Source organism: Phoenix dactylifera, chromosome 2, assembly GCF_051530095.1.
Source record: "Phoenix dactylifera cultivar Ajwa chromosome 2, Ajwa_hap1_PhDact_Kaust_v1.1, whole genome shotgun sequence".
Taxonomy (NCBI): Eukaryota; Viridiplantae; Streptophyta; class Magnoliopsida; order Arecales; family Arecaceae; genus Phoenix; species Phoenix dactylifera.
Genome location: NC_143191.1, coordinates 14,492,342 through 14,510,000, shown reverse-complemented (window position 1 = coordinate 14,510,000; position 17,659 = coordinate 14,492,342). Strand labels below are relative to the sequence as shown.

Sequence of the window (17,659 nt, the reverse complement as noted above, 5' to 3'; positions counted from 1 at the left end):
TTGGTACCATGGCGCAAAGGGGTGTTGGCCCGGCGAGATGCCTATGCCATATCAACCCCCCATCGACTCCTTTCTCTGCCCTGTCAACTCCACCTCAACCCTCGACGCCTCTCCAAGCTCTCTAACACTATCGGTGCCTCCACTGGCCCTCTAGACCTCTACAACCTCCGCCTTCATCTTCTATCCCAATCTTATGACTAGGAATCCCAGGTCAACCATGGTTGGATGCTAGGTTGAACAAAGCAAGTCCAACAGGTCAATAGCCCAACTAAATGAGTCACCTAGCTTTTCTGGACACCCGGATTTAGAGTTAACCGACACATATACGACTACATGTCATGAGTCGAGCAGGGCAACTCGTGCGACCCGGCTAGGTCTTACAACAATAGATTTAGCCTTCTTCAAAAGGCTCCCATTTGTTAAATAGATTTGTTCTCCCCCATCCATGCTACACCAAATCAAAATATTGATCAAGCTCATATTAACAATTAAAACAATGGCATTTGGAAAAAAAAAATAATAGATCAATGGTCAGAATTCACCTAATAGTACTTCTATGCATCTCTAAATTGGAATCACTATCATCCAATCCAATGTCCGATCAAAACGCATTATAGATAAAGCTTGTCTCAGTAATTAAATGGGGTGACCTCTGGAAGAAATTTGTACTAAAGCTCTATATGTATAATTGCACAACATTGCACCTCTGACCTATTGCTTCATACATGTCACATAAGATGATGCAAGGACCTCAAGAAACGTATAAGGAAATTGTACTATTAAAATTCTGGAAGCACAATTTTGCACTTATTCATGTCAAATACCCTTCCTAAAGCTTTCTTTGTAATATAAATAGTCCAGACTACTAAATCCTAAACATATTCCTATCTGTAACCTATTATCCACAATTGTATGATCCCTTGGCGGCATCAGACATCAAACTCTAACCAACACAACAAACAAAAACCAATCCCCTAGCAGATACAGGTGCAATTTCAATAACGGGGGATGCTAAGTAAGAAAAACTAAAAACAAAATTGCTAGGTATAAGTGACAACAAGGAAGCGGTGCTAGAGTAAGAAAAAGTAGAAACAAATAACATGAGAAAGTACAAGGTAGGAGCTAAGCCAAAAAAAAGGCAGCATAATGCACGAGGCTCTCGCACTGCAGGTCTAGGGAGGGTCAAATATACACAGCCTTGCCCCCATATACTGATAGGCTATTTTTGTGTTTCAAACACGTTAATGCCTAGGTTGTAATAGAGCAATCTTACTATTGCGGCAAGGCTCACCCTCTAAAAATGAAGCCCAAACCAAACAAAATTCGAGCAATCTCTCTATGCTAATCACTAAATGGACACCCTAGAGCCTTACTAGACATACAATAACAACAATTGTCGGTTTAAAATTTTATATATAACTCATGTTGATCCCATTCCAGCCAAATAGAACAACAAGACCCGTTCTTCCTATTAGGTCCATTCTTCCTTCCAATAGTCCAAACATGATTTTTCTTTTTTTTAATCAACATTAATATATTATTTGCTCACTGTACTGAAGCTCCTCCTTCTTAGATAAGGCTTAACCAACACTATTGTTTAAAAGGAACATAAATGTCATTCTTTAAAAAGACTTACTTGAGAATTGCCTCAAGGTGAGGCTCATCAAAAATGCCTTTAGGCTCTTTGATGAAGATTTACAACATGAAGGTACCAAATTAAGAGATCCATATGACTCGCACATTTCATACCATTATGTCACAATTACACCTTATTGAAGGCATACAATGATTATTTCCATAATCCATAAGAAAGGAAGAAATGAATCACTTCTATTTGTAAAGCATTGCTAGTGGACTCCAAATTTCAAATCTAGGCAAGGCAAGATATGTACTGTACAATAAATATTTGTGCTCGCTTGGTGACTGGCGTGCTTGATCCATACAAAACTTTATAGCTGAATCCATATATAACCCCAAACACTTTTATCTTAAATTAATATCATATTACTTTCCAATAATTTTAAAACTTTAGGAAAATTAACGAGGCTTACTCCATGCACCTTGAGACTTATCCCTAGCCTAATTAAAAGTATGAACACCTCTTCACGTTCCCGAGCCTTGTTATGATGCAGAATTCACTTATGCTTATCTTAAAAACCCTATACAAAGCCTAACAAAAGCCAATTAGCTTTTGCACCATAGTCTGCTATCTGACTTAGACTTCTTAGATTCCATGAGTTTAATTTAGTGGTGTCATATACCTTATTAATTTTAACCCCCAACCTTACAACTCAGTCAGACCCTTTTCCCAGTCAACACCCTTCTATCTTTTTCCAGAGACCCCCGCCCTCATCCACCTAATTTGTTAACCTACTGATATTCTCAAGTGTTTAAGCAATGCTCTACATTAATTAGCAAGGTTAAAATTAAATTATGAAACTACTGATCATCACCTCACAACTTCATACCATAAAGGCAATTGTCAGGCCTTCTACCAACTATTACCTAAAAAAGAATCAATTCAATGGTTTTCCTTCAAACTGACCTTCAACAATCCCCTTTCCTTTGTCTTAATTTTAATGATAAAAAATCCTCCATGTCCTCCGTATCCTGTGTCTCAATCCAATGTTACTTTAATAAAAACATCTCCAGTACATTAACTTTCTGCTAGTTGTGTTTGCAAATAGATCGTTCTAAAGATTCGTAGCCTCCCACACATACGTTGTTAAATAACAAAAGGACGATATAAAAACTTGGGTCATACATAACCTAGCAAAATTATATCTTTTAAACGTTGAGTGCAATGTTTTTTTCAGTCTAATGATGTTGGTTCAACTTGATCCATCTCTGGTGCCAGGTGCGCTAGGGACATGAACCTTTTTCAGCTCAAAAATATATAGGACATTCTGCAGGTGTCAATCAAGGATATCAATGAAGATGAGATTTAAGGATTGGAATGATCAGGCTGGATTCTACCTTGCACATGGGAAATTCATCAAGTCCACTATCTAGGATTGAAAGTCGCTAAAATCTGTTTTCTTCCTTTTTCATTTTGTCTTCTATTTGTTCCACCCTACAAGGTATGAGCTCAAGCTTAGACAAACGCATTTCAAACTCTTTTTTCACTTTGGTAAATGAATTTGCTACAGCTTATAATCTGTTTGGGAAAGAAACCATTCCCATCCATAAATCTTCTAACGCTCTATAACTTCTCTTTTAAACTAGACAATAAGAAGTGATACTATACCCCAAAAGACATGAAAATAGAATCACATAAACTCCTTAACAATAAAATTTATCTGCAAAAAAATAAGACATCTATATGACCATAGATCTCACACTTAGAATATCTTTATTAGAGTCAAAAAAATCCTTTTTAGTTATTTAAAAATATCATATTAAATGTTTTGATTAATACAATTTTCTTGATAAAATAATTTGGATCCGTTTGAATCTTCATAAGGATCATGATTCCTTGTTGCCTAACCATCAACTTTTGGACCAGTTCATTGCGATCAGATTGTCGACCTCCTAAACCTATCAGAGAACTGCAAAGGTGTAAGGTACATGGAGGCCCCACTCACCCTCTTCTTCTATTTCTCTCATCCCCCTTGAGTTCACAATCTGTTGCAATGCTTAACAACAAACTCAATCCCTAGGACAGATGGAAGGAAGGTGGGAGACGGGGCTAAGGTGAGTGGCAAGCTCTCTTTTTCTCTCCTAGCTATCACCACAAGTGATTGCCCAAAGTTCAAAGCTTTCTCATCAATTTATGATTAAATATGAGTTATGAAGGCATTTGATTGCCTTCCATCTTATCTCAGTGAGCACATCTCAAAGGCAAGAGATTAAATCTAATACATGAGAGTGCAACAGACCATCAAATGTACTCGAAGCCAACATAATCATGGTGGTTGTGGTGGTGGCGGCCCATGTTCACTGTACCACCCCGAACCACCCGGTCCGGAGCGTACCGAACCATACCGAGGGTGAACTGGCACAGTTCCACCCCTTCGGTTCAAAAAATCAGGCAAGTGGGAGGAAGAGGAAGGAGAGAAGAAAAGAGAGAGAGAGGGGGAGGGAGGAATGGACGGAGAGAGGGAGAGACCACACGAAAAGATGTAGAGAGGACTTAGAAGCCCTCCCTGTTTCGTTTCGAAATAGGAGATCCTATTTATTTTTTGCCAACAAGCTATAATAAAGTCGGCAAACCATTTGCTGACTTCAATTCAAAAAAAATAACAATCACCCCGGCATGGTATGGTACGGCACAGTGCAGTATGCAACCGTACTGTACCAGGCTAATTGCCGACCGGTATGGGTCTCAGTATCAGTTTGGCGAACTTTGGTGGTGGCTATCTTAGCAAAATAGTGCCACTAGTGGTGAAGAACTACAAGAATGGTGCAGCACAAGCAGCAAGTATCAGCCATTATTCTAGTCATAGTATTGATGGTTAAGGCTAGAAGTGAGCTAGGTTAGGCTAGCTTGGGCCGCACCCCTCCCTGAGCTTGGCCTGGAAATTCTCTTCTGGCTTCGGGCTAGGCCTAAGCCCCAAGAGAATTTCTGATCAATCCCAAGCCCTGACCAAGCCCAAATTCGAGCCTAGCCCAAAGCCCGAACGAGGCCCTACAAAAATCGAGCTCGAGCATGCCTGACATGAGCTCGAACCCGAGCTCGGTGACCCTACCCTAGTATTCGTGTACAAGAGAAAACGAGGGGGATTTGGAGAGGGAGAAGGTCCACAAGCAAAGGTGGAGGGGATTAGTGTTATAGTTTGGGGCGTCAAGAGTTAGGGCAGTAAGGCTGAGGGAGCCCATCGAGAATCGAGGAGACAATACTGGGACCATGGACGATGATGACGATGAAGCAGGCAAAAGCAAAGAGTGAAGAGAGCAACTGAACAGCATCCATGAGTTGGGGAGGGCTCGTGGCAGAGAACATTGAGGTGGCAAGGGGGTTAGCAAGGAAGAGAGGGTGAACATCGAGGCCTAGGGCACAATTATGGAGAGTGAGAAAGAGGTGGAGAAAAGCATGAGAATATGAGAGGGAGCAAAAAGGTGGAGTATTATAACATGGGTAACAGTGTGGGATGTGGTAAGAGGGGTGGGTGTTAGGGATAGGGTCAGGGTTTAGTTTGGCGGAGGGGGCAAGTTAGGCTAGGCATCAAGTTGGGCTATGGGTTGGACTCGTCAGGTCAATTTATTGTTCTGACCCTACAACCCAAACTCAAGCCCAACCAAAATCCTTTCAAGTTAGGCTCAAGGCCTGACTCAAAGCCGACCAAGTCCTATGGGCCTTGGGCTAGCTTGAGCCCATTTCCAACCCTCTTGGTGGAAGAAGAAATCGTTGTTTGGGGGTGGGGGACAGTTGTGATAGCAATTGCAATAAGGAGATGGCAATGGCTTAATTTTCTCCTTTTTTCCAAAATTTTTGAAACTGAAGCAATTTCGCTATTGAAAAATTTTTGATTTCCAAAATTATTTTCCAAGTTGTAAACATAAAAAGCACCCTTAAGATGACAAGACCACTATATTGCCCAAGGTGCTAGGCACCAAAAAGGCGCTCTCCTGATGAAAGCAAGGTGCTAATATATGAAAAGTCTAATAATTGCATTAGAAATAAATAACATCTACATCTAGAAATAATATAAACATCACAAAATTAATTTTCAAGTTTCAACATCCTAAATCATGATCATCTTGAACATTGGATATCATATTAGCTTATGCTGCCTCTTCCGATGGGGACGCTGATAATGACCTATCTTCCTTACCAGGTGGATTTGACAAATCATTCCTTTCAAAACCGGTTTGGGGCACTGAAGACGAACAGAAAGTGAAAAAGACTCCCCTTTTTCACTCAGTTATTCCATTTTTTGCACGACAAGCAGTCGAGAAACAAATGATCGATGCTTGCATCTTTTAAAGCATCACATCAAAACACCACTTCCCATAATATGGTTTTGAACAAAAAATGGAAAAAATAAACCATTGGACATACTAAATAGATTCAGTATTCATACATGATAGTAAAATACCACTTAGCAAAACATGTTTCATGCTTCTAAACAACACAACGTAAAATAACAAACCACTGAATATCCTAAAGTAACCATTTATCTATATTGGTCCCAATGGACCAAAATCAACATCAAAATAAAGCTAACAGTGATCTAAAAGAATGGGCAAAAAGGACAACAAGAATGTTGTCAGACATTGGAGAGGTGCTTAAATGACCGCCTCTCATTTTATCTCAAACACTCACCTAGGCACCGCCTCAAGTAAACTGGCCTTGCCTGAGGATTTTTGAGGTGCTTAGGGGTTTCGTCACCTTGCCTAAGCAACTAGAGCACCTTTAGAACACGATTACTTTCAAAAACAACAAAAAGATGAAAGCAACCTCATCAAACATTTTTTTGGATCTAATTACCTTTTTTAAGAAAGAAAAGGGAACTGAGTCAATGGCAATTAGGCCCTTAATAAATTATATTCATTCGAAATAACAAAATAGGGCAATTCATTCAATCCTTGACGTACATCTACCTATTATATTTGGGTTTTGTATACTTTTACATTTTTATTGCATTGAGCTTTCAATCATTCATTTGATAAAGGGCAAAGGGATCGAAATGGTTCAATTGAATAGATGATTGATAATTGACCACCAATTTTAGCATTGTGACTTACCCTATTTCACCCGTATTGACCGACCAACATTCCCATCAACATCAAATCATCAAACTCACCCATTGCTCAACCTTCTCTCTTCCCGTAGATCTTCTTGTTCCTCAAATAAAGCAGCTAAACCCACCTCAAATCCCCCCCCCCCCCCCCCCCCCGCTGCTGTTGAGCCTAACCACCACTCTCCTTCAACTAGTCTCAACACCACCCCTAGACTATTAAAAGATGAATGCAAGAAGGGCAACATAAGCAATGATGGGAAGGATGGAGAGCAAGAAGAAGAGGGAGGCATGGTGGGGAAGAAAGAAGGGCGATAAGAAGGGCGATTGAATGGGCTGATGATGTTCAAGGAAGAAAAAGGGAGGCAAAGTGAGGCTTGGTTTAGCAATTATTTGAAATGAGGTATCGGGGACAAAATGTCAATGGTAGTGGTGGGGCATCAAATGGGGTGAGCGAAGGCTTAGCAACAAGAAAAGGTTCAATAGTGGGGAGCGGGGTGATTGACGGTGCAATATATGGGGTAATATTTTGATCAATCGGTGAAAAACTCTCGACAATAGGTAGGGGCGAGGGAAGGCTCAGCAATGGCACAAGATAAGTACATCATTGCAATGCCAAAGAGGAGGAAGATGGAACTGAAGAGGAGATTAAATGACAAAAAGGCCCACTCCATTTGGATCATGTCACAGTAAAAATGGAACCTCTGACCTACACTTGTATGTTCAAACAAGGAATAGCAGGTTGATAATTAACGGCTTATATTTAACCTGAAACATTGGTCAGCAAATGGATAAAATCTGCTTATTAGCCAATGGTACTTGTACGGAATCACCAGGAGTGCCATAGAAAACCCTTTATTTGCATATGTTATGCAATTGGCTAGAACATTCATACTAATATCATTTGCAATTGTCTGCATTGGTATGCAACTCTAACTTTTCTTTAATACTAACAAGGCAAGGTTTTAAGGTACTTGAGCACATTGTAAAACCTTAAGATATCAACCATTTGCAGAGATCTCGTCGGCATCATACAGATCCCCTTTGAATCCTAAGGAGGGATAGGATGCAAACCACACCTACAACTGAATAATATTTATCCACACAAATGATGCATAACTAAATAATATGTATCAACACAAATGATGCATAACTATCTTCTCTGAAAACTGTAATTCTTTGTAAAATTTCTGTTCCCACATTATGCTATCGTGATGTTAATTTATAATATTTAGATGTTCATGATATACTCCACACTATTTTTGATGATCTTTTTATGAAATAATAGTGACATCTCAGATGATATTTAGTGTGTAATGTGTTTATAAGAATCAACAACCTAAATGTTCAAAACATGTCGATTCATCTTCATAAAGCTACTAGAATTATTCTATATTACAGAGGAATGAAGTTTACCTTGATTTATACTTGTCTACCAGAGAGTATTTGTTAACCAAATTGTGTGATTTTCACTCCAATGAATATGAAGAATTAAGAAAGTACAACATAATATACATATTCTGCTAATCCTCAAGGCTCAAGTGATATAAGAACCATATATGGCATCCTTTACATTCAAATAAGATATCACATTCTACTCAGATAAACCAAAGAGTGATAAGCTAGACGATTGCCAAGTAATGCAAAGGACAAGACAAGCAACCCGCTATTGGATCCAAAACTAAATCAAGTAAGCTCACGGCCTTGGGCATAGAACAGTAAACTGAAGATGAATGAATCATTTAGAGAACTTCCAGACAAAACAAACATTTTCTTAAAAGTCAGAAGGCATTTGTAAAAAAAAAAAAAACAGAAGGTAGAAAGGAAAGAGCTTTAGTTCACTTCAATGTTACAATAGGACCCAGTTAAGACATTTAGCTTCACCAGAAAAAAGTTAATTAACACACAACATACTCTCAACAGATGATTGTAAGCAACTGAGCAAAGAAGAGTAAACATAATGAGAAACACATAATATTTACCCACAAAAGCAACCCATGAACGCTGACTAGCTGTCTTTCACAGACCAGTAAAAGCTCCTGTTTTAGTTCTGGACATTGATGAATCTGCAACAATGTCAACATTTCAATTAAAAGCGGAAACCAGCTTCTTTGATTCAATTGTGAATTCACACAAATTCACAAATCAAACTTACAGACAGAGAGCAAACAAAAGATGTAGAAAACGTAAAAGAAAAGAATATGCATGTTCTAGTCGAAGCGTTTATGGACATGTAAATCCAAAAGACACCAGATAATGATTCTTTCTTTATGATTTCCGGAATATGAAATATTTTACCAACAAATTTAAGAAGATCCGATAAGATAGAGACCTTCACCTCGAATCTATTGAGCTCCCCTGGTACCCTTAGCAGCATTCTTTGTTAAATTTCTGTTTTCCTCATCAGTGCTGCCTCTTTCAGGACCAGAAAGCATCCCCTTTTTCCCCTTCTCATGTACTACATGATCTGTGGGTTTCGATGAACTTCCCAGACCATTTTTCACGTTCCCCGAGACATTCTTCGGGCCAGACATTGAAGTTTCATGAGACTTATCCTTCTCTGCAATTCCCTGCGCAGGCCTCTGCCTCACAGTGAGTGGATCATGGAACTTCCTCAGCTTCTCCCTCTCCCTATTCTGGATCCTCTTCTGTGCTGCCAGGACAGCAGCAACAGTCCTGCTCGGCTGCAGCATTTTCTTCTTTGGCTCCACCTCCTCTGGTTTGGATACCAATGCTGTCCCCAGCTCCACCTTGACTTCCTTTTCCTTTTCTCTCTTGGAAACTACACAAGCTGTCTCAAGCATCTCCCTTGCCCTCTTCCTTGCCATCACAGCCTCCTTAACCTTCCGCTCGGCCTCAGCCCTCGCGGCCGCCGCCGCTCTGCTCATCGAAGCTGCCGCAAACTGCGCGGCGGCAAGAAGCGCCTTCGCGTTGGAAGAGTCAATCGTATTCCGACTTCCATCTGAAGGTCTCTCGCCTTCACTGGCAGTCTCTTCTCGCGTGGAGACAGGGAAGTAGGAGAAGCCATCGAGGTTCTTGCAGCTAGGGCAGACAAACTGGGCAGCGAGCTCGGGGGCGGAGAGGCAGGCAAGGTGGGAGACAGAGGGGCACTTGGAACATTGGACGACGGGGCGGTCTGCCGGCGAGGTGTCTCCGCCGCAGGCGGTGGCGGCGGCGCCTTCGAGGACGTCGAAGCAGGTGGAGCAGAAGGATCCATGGTGGTATCTGAGGACGCAGGAGGTGCAGAGGCGGCAGAAGACGCCGCGGTGGCGGACGTTGTGGAGCGGCCAGGGGTTCCGGGCGTCGCATCCGTCGCCGCCGCACTCGCCCGGGTGGAGGCCTCGCCCCACCACCGCCGTCGTCGTCACCGTCGCCGGCATTGACGGGGGGAGATCAAGGAAACCCTAGAAGACGAGAAGAGCGGAGAGATTGAGGATTAGGGATTTGGAATGATTTGGAGAGAGAGAAAGAGAGAAAGAGATTCGAGTTCCGATTCTCTTTCAAAATATCCCTCGTTATTTTCCATTTTATATTTTCTAATTTTTCCGCTCTCGAGAAAACGTCAGTCCACCGGATAGGACGTAGATGGAGGATAATACAGCGCACGAATAAATCCCCAGTCTGCCGTGAGTTCTGTTTGGATAAATTTCCAATGTTGCCATATATACCGGCTTTCTTCTTATCGGGGAGAAATAACCGGTGGCATGTATTTTCTTCTTTCCCAGCCGGGCCGAGTGCGGTAAGTCCGAGACGACCGTTTCGAGTATAGTTAGTTACTGTGTTCGTTGTTTTCTATCCTTCCCCATGTAACTCAGTTTTTTCCCATGTAACGCGGTTTCAAGAGAAATGCAACCTTGACAAAATATGGATGATCCACCTAATGGCTAAAATAAAGCAAAAATTACACTTTACCTCCTCAATTTATAGCAATCCACCCATAAACCTCTCTCCTCCAAAAGTTTTAATTAGATATGGTGGGACCTTCGCGTCTCCGTTTAGTCTTACCTATGCCTTATGAAACAACCAATTGCCCTCTCACATAATAAAGATGCTTTAATTCTTACTTTTAGCTTGAAGGGAATTAGGCGAATCTTAGTCGTGCTACCCTAGCTATCAAAGAGCACGAAGACCACAATTAGCAGGTTCCTTTTCTTTGGTGAAGCTCCGACAACCCTCCACTTCCAACGATAGTAGAGGGTATGCTTGCTCGACCGATTGGTGACCATCTACTATATCATCAACATCTCTATTTAAAGATAAGTTATCATATATAGGACTACAAATGGATCGAATTAGACTAAGGCATAATTGATCCTGATCTAAGCCAGTTTCTTGTTCGAATCCTAATGTTGGACCCAGATCCAAATCAATAGAAGATCGATCGAGTCAAGTTGAGTTTACAGCTAAAACTTTCAGATCCAACAAGTTGTTTGGATCGGGTTGGGTTAATGTATGACCCAATCCTAACAAAAAAAAAAAATCGAGTCCAAAGTCATGTTCGAGTCTAGAGTTTGACTCCCTCACCACCGTGTTCATTGTGCCTTATATCCTACCTACTTACGAAGCCAGGGTCTCCAGACATACATGGCATCCATCAAAATCGAAGATCATGATAAAATGCCTACCGGTCAGCTACTTCATACCTTTGTTGTCGGGTACAAAATTGTAAGAGTTAAAAATTTTCTACAATTATGAAGTATAAATTGAATGAATGTGACAACATGAGAACTAATTAATGAATAGAGCCTCTATCATGATACGAAAAGCCAAAGTGAGTCAACTTACTAACTCTCCCTGATGAAACAACATAAAATCAAGAAGCCCCTCTCTCCCTCTCTCTCTATTCTTATTAATTATTTTGCATCAAGAGGGAAAGAAAGTAGTGTTAGATTCATTAAGGTTGGGATTTTTCTAAGGTTTGGAGCCCGAGCCAACCCTCTGCTTTGTCTCTCTTCCCCCCTCAATCACTCCATCCATTGAATTCTTTGAAGCTTTCGATCTCCATCAGCTATCGATGCTCGCCGCAAACTCGTTGCTGGGGATTGAGAAGCCTGGTATGGGCATCCCCAGGGGTCTCCGAACCTGATGTTGGAGGGGAATGGCTTGTGTGAATTGAGGGTCTCAACCATGGTTTGCTCAAGAATGAAGAAAAGAGAGAGGAAAGGCAGACTCTGTCGATGGGAGAGCTGCTTTAAGTATCTCATGTGGAAGGGCAAGAAGGTGGAAGTGGAGGAGAGGGAAGGCCAATGTATCAGAATATCAAGAAAAGCAACATCCTCAGACAAATGGGATCAAGGAGAAAATGGGGATATAGGGTTTTAAAGGAAGGAAAGAGACAAATGGCAGAATGGGAGAACCGAGGCTCAAGTGGGTTGGGGGTTAGTAAAACTAAGTCAGCCCCTTTATATATTATGGGTTAATGGGTTACTTAGGTTCGGGTCTAGTCAAGTAAAGTTAGAAATTAGGAGACTTGATAAAGATCCAAATAACATATGATTGGGTCAAGTCAAGTCGAGTCAAAATTCAATAAACCAAACCCAATCCAAAATGTCAAATAGGCCCAATTTCAAAACCCAACCTAACTCTATGATCCTTAAAAATGGTAGGATTAGGTCTAAACTAATCAGGTTGAGTCATGTCATGGGTCAACTTAACCCATTTACAATATTAGTCACGTATCTTTCGTTCTTTCCTTAGAAATCTATTCTATAAACAAATTTCATTTCTGTTGTTTTTAAGATATATTGGTGCTGGATTTAAGAATATAAGAGTGTAGGACTGATGTCAGATTTATCTTAGTGCCACATTTACTAAATGTATGTAAGAATGTATATTTAATATCGGATTTAAAAGTTGTCTCAGTATTGAATTTGCTCAATGTATGAAAGAATGTGGATTTAATGTCGAATTTAAGTTGTCCTAGTGCCCCATTTACTCATCCTATGGAAATGTTCTATCATGCAAACTATGATTGCACTGTGGTCCATAACTTTAGAAGTCTTTATGCTAAATATAACTAGGTATTTTTATGATAACAATGGTTGGTGTTCTATTTTGTATACTAATGTCTCCATTTTTTAATGATAGATTGAGTGTTGGTCCATTTTTAACACTATGAATGGACTCTAGTCCATAACTTAATTTCTAATGTTAATATAACTAAAGGCTTGTTTGGTTGTGTAAGCTAAGCAAAAGCAACTTTTGGGTGCATTTTTTGAAAGTGGCACCTACAAAAAGTGCACTTAAAAAAGTGGGCATTTTTGCTATTTGGTTTGTTGGAAAAGTGAAAGTTACTGAATTATTTATAAATAGTGAATAGATTGACCAATGCCGAGAGTTCCAAGTCACTCATCTATGAGGGGTTGCTTTGCACCACTTTTTTTTTTTTGATGGAATGCTTTGCACCACTATTATAATATCAAAATTGAACTCTTTATTGCAGAATGTGTAGTGCCCTCTTCTTATTTGAGAAGTTCTGGCTGACCTCTAATAGCATTAGAGAAGTTTTGAGGAGAGTTTGGCATTGTAGTAACTGTCATTCCCCCATGGATAGATTTTCTATATTGCTTTGATCAATGAATTAAGCATGTTTTGTGAAAGTGGAATAAAGAGTTCATAGGGAATAACTTTCATAAGACTATATTCTTAGAGTATAACATTCCAAAACTGCAAATTAAAGAAATCAAAGATGGCAATTTGAACCCTATTGAGCATATACAACTATTATAATTGATCCAAAAATATAACTATTTACACTACATCTTGACACCCCATGATCATCATACGCGTGGTGGCTCTAAAATAGAATCCGAAAGAGAACCCAAAAGGAAGACTTGGGCAAAAACTAACTTTGATATCATTCAATTTTACTACTAGAAAGGAAGATATGGTATCCAATAAACCCAAGTGAAGTAAACATCAGACTTGAGCGGCTATCAAGAAGGCTTAAGAGTGAAGTTGAACCAACCTAACCGCTATCTTAAATAGAGGGTTATTACTTGGCCATAAGGATAATGATATAAGTACAAGATCCAGTGAATAGTTACTGGACTTGACAATTAATAAGGGCATGATGAGTGGAAAAGTGGTAATCCTGATGGTTAAAGCTGTCAAGTGAAGTGGGGGCTAGACATAGGCTACTATATACAATTGAGAGTTGGAAGTTACCATATCATTTGTCTTTTATATAAATAATAGAACGTAATGTAAAAAGGAGATCTTTTGATCAGCCAATCAACTGGATTTTACTTATATCTTTATTTTTAAGTTATCAATACTTTTACTCTTTAAATTTCATGCTTTAGTTTTCTAGTAAAATTCTAATTTACCTGTAATGGTAGAGTAATCAGTAGCCCCTTTACATCTTATCTTCTTCTCTTTCAAACAGATGGTGTGACAGTAGTGAAAGTCCTCGAAGATTAAGATATCCGGACCCATCGCTACTATCATTATCCTTCTTCCTTTGTCTTCTTTCCAACTACTTGATATCAGTGGCTTGCTCGTGTAGTCACTAGACCTAGCCACTAGAAACTTGTTATTCACCCTCTAAGGGCTCAATAAGCTTTTCTGGCATGCACATTGGCTTGTTATAAGGAAATAATAAGAAAATACTGGATCAATAAAAGATTATTTGGAAGTAAAATTCCATGATAAGCTAGATAAGAGATGATGATGCAAATACTATAATAATAATTTCAATTGCCACGCAATTTTGTTTCTTATTTTGCTTGAGATCTTCTCTCATTGTACCAAAAAAATTGTAAAGAAATGCTTAGGAGTTTTATAATGTCCAGGAGAGCTACAAAATTTGTATTTTGCACAAAGCCACCTTATTCCACAAACTTTGAGCATTAAAATAACCTTGATAGCAGCTCGATCCATGAATGTTTAATGTCCAAATCTCAAACTTTGCAAGCCAAGCCTGCCCTCCTTGTAGAAAGAGCACACCACCTCTCGAGCTCAAAAATGGTTGATGTACCAATATATAACTCCCCACTAGCAGGATAGCCAATATATAACTCCCCACTAGCAGGATAGCCAATATATAACCCCCACTAGCAGAGTATCAATGTATTAGCGCATAACCTCTACTGGAAGGGTATTGATGTACCAGTGCATAACCACCACTAGCAGAGAATCAATATACCAGCATATAACTTTCACTGACAGGGTATTATATACCAGCATAGAATTTCCACTGACAGGGTATCAATATAGTGCATAAACCCTACTAGCAAGTATTGATATATAGTCAAGTTATGAGTCCAAATCCATATCGAGTCAAAACACCTTTTTTTCTCAAAAATATATTTAATGTTTCTAATCAAAAGATACATAAAACCATGCAATGTCGAATCAATTGAGCATAATCCATATTGAAATCAATATATTCGATTGAGAATCATATAATATTTCATAAAAAGGCATATTTAATGATAGAATACTATGCATCAAGTTCATAGTTTATGCATAATTCAATTTAAAAAATATTTTATAATTTGTTAATAAATCTAGAAAAGTGAAGTATTACTTATCTTGCGAGTACAACCAACTGACAAAATTTTCTAATTTTAAAAATCTTCCTCAAAGTCTAATATTCAAAAATTATATTTGTATCAAAATTTAGCCATGATTAATTCAAGAATAAAAAGCTTAAGTCCCAATACCTTCACAGGGCAGGCCAAGTGGTTGTGTCCAATGTACTGGCTGGTTTGTTCAAGGTAATTTTATCTGATCAAGGTTAGGCTTGGGTATAGGTGGCTCAATAGAGATCAAAGGTGACCAAATGTAGTGATATCCAGCAAGATCAAGATGGAGGTGGGTATACAATCCGACGGCTATGGGTTAAGACCCCCTTACCAAGATCCATCAAAGTCATTGAAGATGACCTCTACTGGATCCAACAAACCCTAGAGAGACAATAAAGAGGGAAACAATGTAGAGAGAAAAATAAGAGAGAGAAAGTGGGAAAGAGAGAGAAAAGAGAAAAATAAAGCATTTCTCTCTAATAGAGGAAGGGGGAAGCTCATGGGTTGTGACTATCGGTTGGAGGACCGGCGGTCGGCTACCATTAATAGCAACCAATGACACCAGATGGCTGCTAGCAAGGAATCAATCAAAAAAAAAGTTGACTGAAAGAAGGGCTTCAGTCCCAATCGAAAGAAATCCATGCTATCCAACAATTATGGCTCCGACCATAGCTACAATCCGATACAAGAGACCGGACAAGGCTTCGACGACAGAGCGCCGATGGTGAAGATGGCTAGACAAAAAAAGAAATAGGGTCAAAGATTCAAAAATAGGGAAAATAAGACATCGTTTTTCTTAATAAAAATCTAACAATTCCTCAATGAAATTCGTTCGGCAATAGCTCAATAAAGAAAGGAAAAAACCAAGGAAGAGAAATTGATGAGGATTGGGATTTCATACCTCATCTCCAACAAGGTTGGGCGGTGGCAGGAAGAGCCCAATAACAGGACACCACGAACAAAAAGAAACTAAGAGAGAGGAGAGGAATAAGGGTTTCCAACATGGTGCTTCTCGGATAGCCATGGGGAAGATTTATAAGTAGTGGAGGCTAGGCTTCTTAGTCTTTATCGGAGATTGGAAAGGAGGAGCTCGAATGAAATGGGTTTTGCCTTGTTTCCACAGGCCTTCGAGCCATGCGCTCCATACCAAGTTGAAAACAAAAACTCTAGGCCGATCAAGTGGACTGAGCTTGATTTTTTTTGGGCCGAGTGCTACAATATTAGTCTAAATCATTTGGTAAATATGACTTTTGCAATATAAACTAGCTTAATATCAACACTAAGAAAGCGATCATGAATCAAATGGACTTCGTGCGTTGGCAGAATTTGTTCTATGATCCAAACGACTAATCTAAAGAACTTGCTAACATTAGGAAAACATCACCATGCCACGAAGGAAGCGCTCTCTATGCTCTAGGGCAACTATTTTGAATTCATTGTCAACAAGGTGCTTTGATAAATATCCCATCTTTCTCTAACTCACTCAATCTAATCTATATTTTGTCTTCCAAATTGCACTAAATTTAATGTTTAAATTGGATTGAATGTTTAATAAGAAAACAAATTATAAAAATGTCTTTCTTGTTTGCTTTGTTTTATTTTTGTCTGAATGTTTGCTTTTTTTTTCAATAGTTGAATATCATTTTATTGAAAAAACTTAATAAACTCCAAGAGTTTGGATTTATTTATTGTGTTGGCTTTGGATGAATGGATATCATGGATTCTTCCAGCAAATTTAATTCATTCAAGTTAGCTGTCTTTATTGTTCTCTTTATTGTTCTTACTTATTTACAATTTTGTTTTTGGATTGAATGAAGCTGGGTTGGGTTATAATATTAAAGTGGGAAGAAAAATGTGTCCAAAAATAAGAGCGAAGTAAACATAGCATGCTCAAAAAGTAAACCAATCTTTTCGACTGCTACAAAAAACATCATCAAATTTCAAAGTAGCCTAATAACAAGAGCCCCTTGCCGGGCCTTCATTAATGTTCCATGGTCGTGGTTTGCTTTCAATTGAATGATGAGCCCCTTCTTCCTACAAAGGATCAAGAGCAATCTGTAGGATGGGTACATAGCTGATTATCCAGCCGTTTGAGTCAGTTTATCAGGTGGCTCTCATTGCATATCCAAGACCAAGAGCTCTTCTACACGTAGGAGGAGCTACTTGCTTACAAAATGAACACGTTGAGATATTATTAGAGAGAGAATTAGCCGGAATTTTGTTTTATTTAGAAATTATTTGAAATTTTTTATGAGATTGGGCTGAAAATTTTAAAAAAATTATAGATTAGGCCAGCATAACCAGCAAGATCACAACTACATATTTATATATATATAATATCTAAAAATAGATTTGGAGTAGGCTAGTCCAAATTCTATTATGAGAAAAAAAAATATGAGATTTAGACAGATTCACTTCAGAGCTATTTTTGAATATTTTGTCTAACTCTCC

At 39.1% G+C, this 17,659-nt stretch overlaps 1 protein-coding gene across 5 annotated transcripts in view; it reads right to left on the bottom strand.

The window, feature by feature from the left end:
- The window catches only part of LOC120103982 (PHD finger family protein), a 23,972-nt gene extending 13,707 nt beyond the window's left edge, over positions 1-10,265 (bottom strand). The window contains exons 1-2 of one of the 5 annotated variants that reach the window (XR_005508436.3): positions 9,019-10,265; positions 8,663-8,746 (exon numbers count right to left, since the gene is read on the bottom strand). Coding sequence is in view for 1 of the 5 variants with exons in the window: in XM_039119190.3 (XP_038975118.1) it covers positions 9,026-10,060 (1,035 nt within the window). In the remaining 4 variants the exon portion in view is untranslated. Of the gene's footprint in view, positions 1-8,457; positions 8,747-9,012 lie in introns of those variants that run through there. The other 4 variants (XR_005508437.3, XR_005508438.3, XR_005508439.3 and 1 more) reach the window with 4 other exon arrangements.
- Between the last annotated feature and the right edge of the window lie 7,394 nt (positions 10,266-17,659).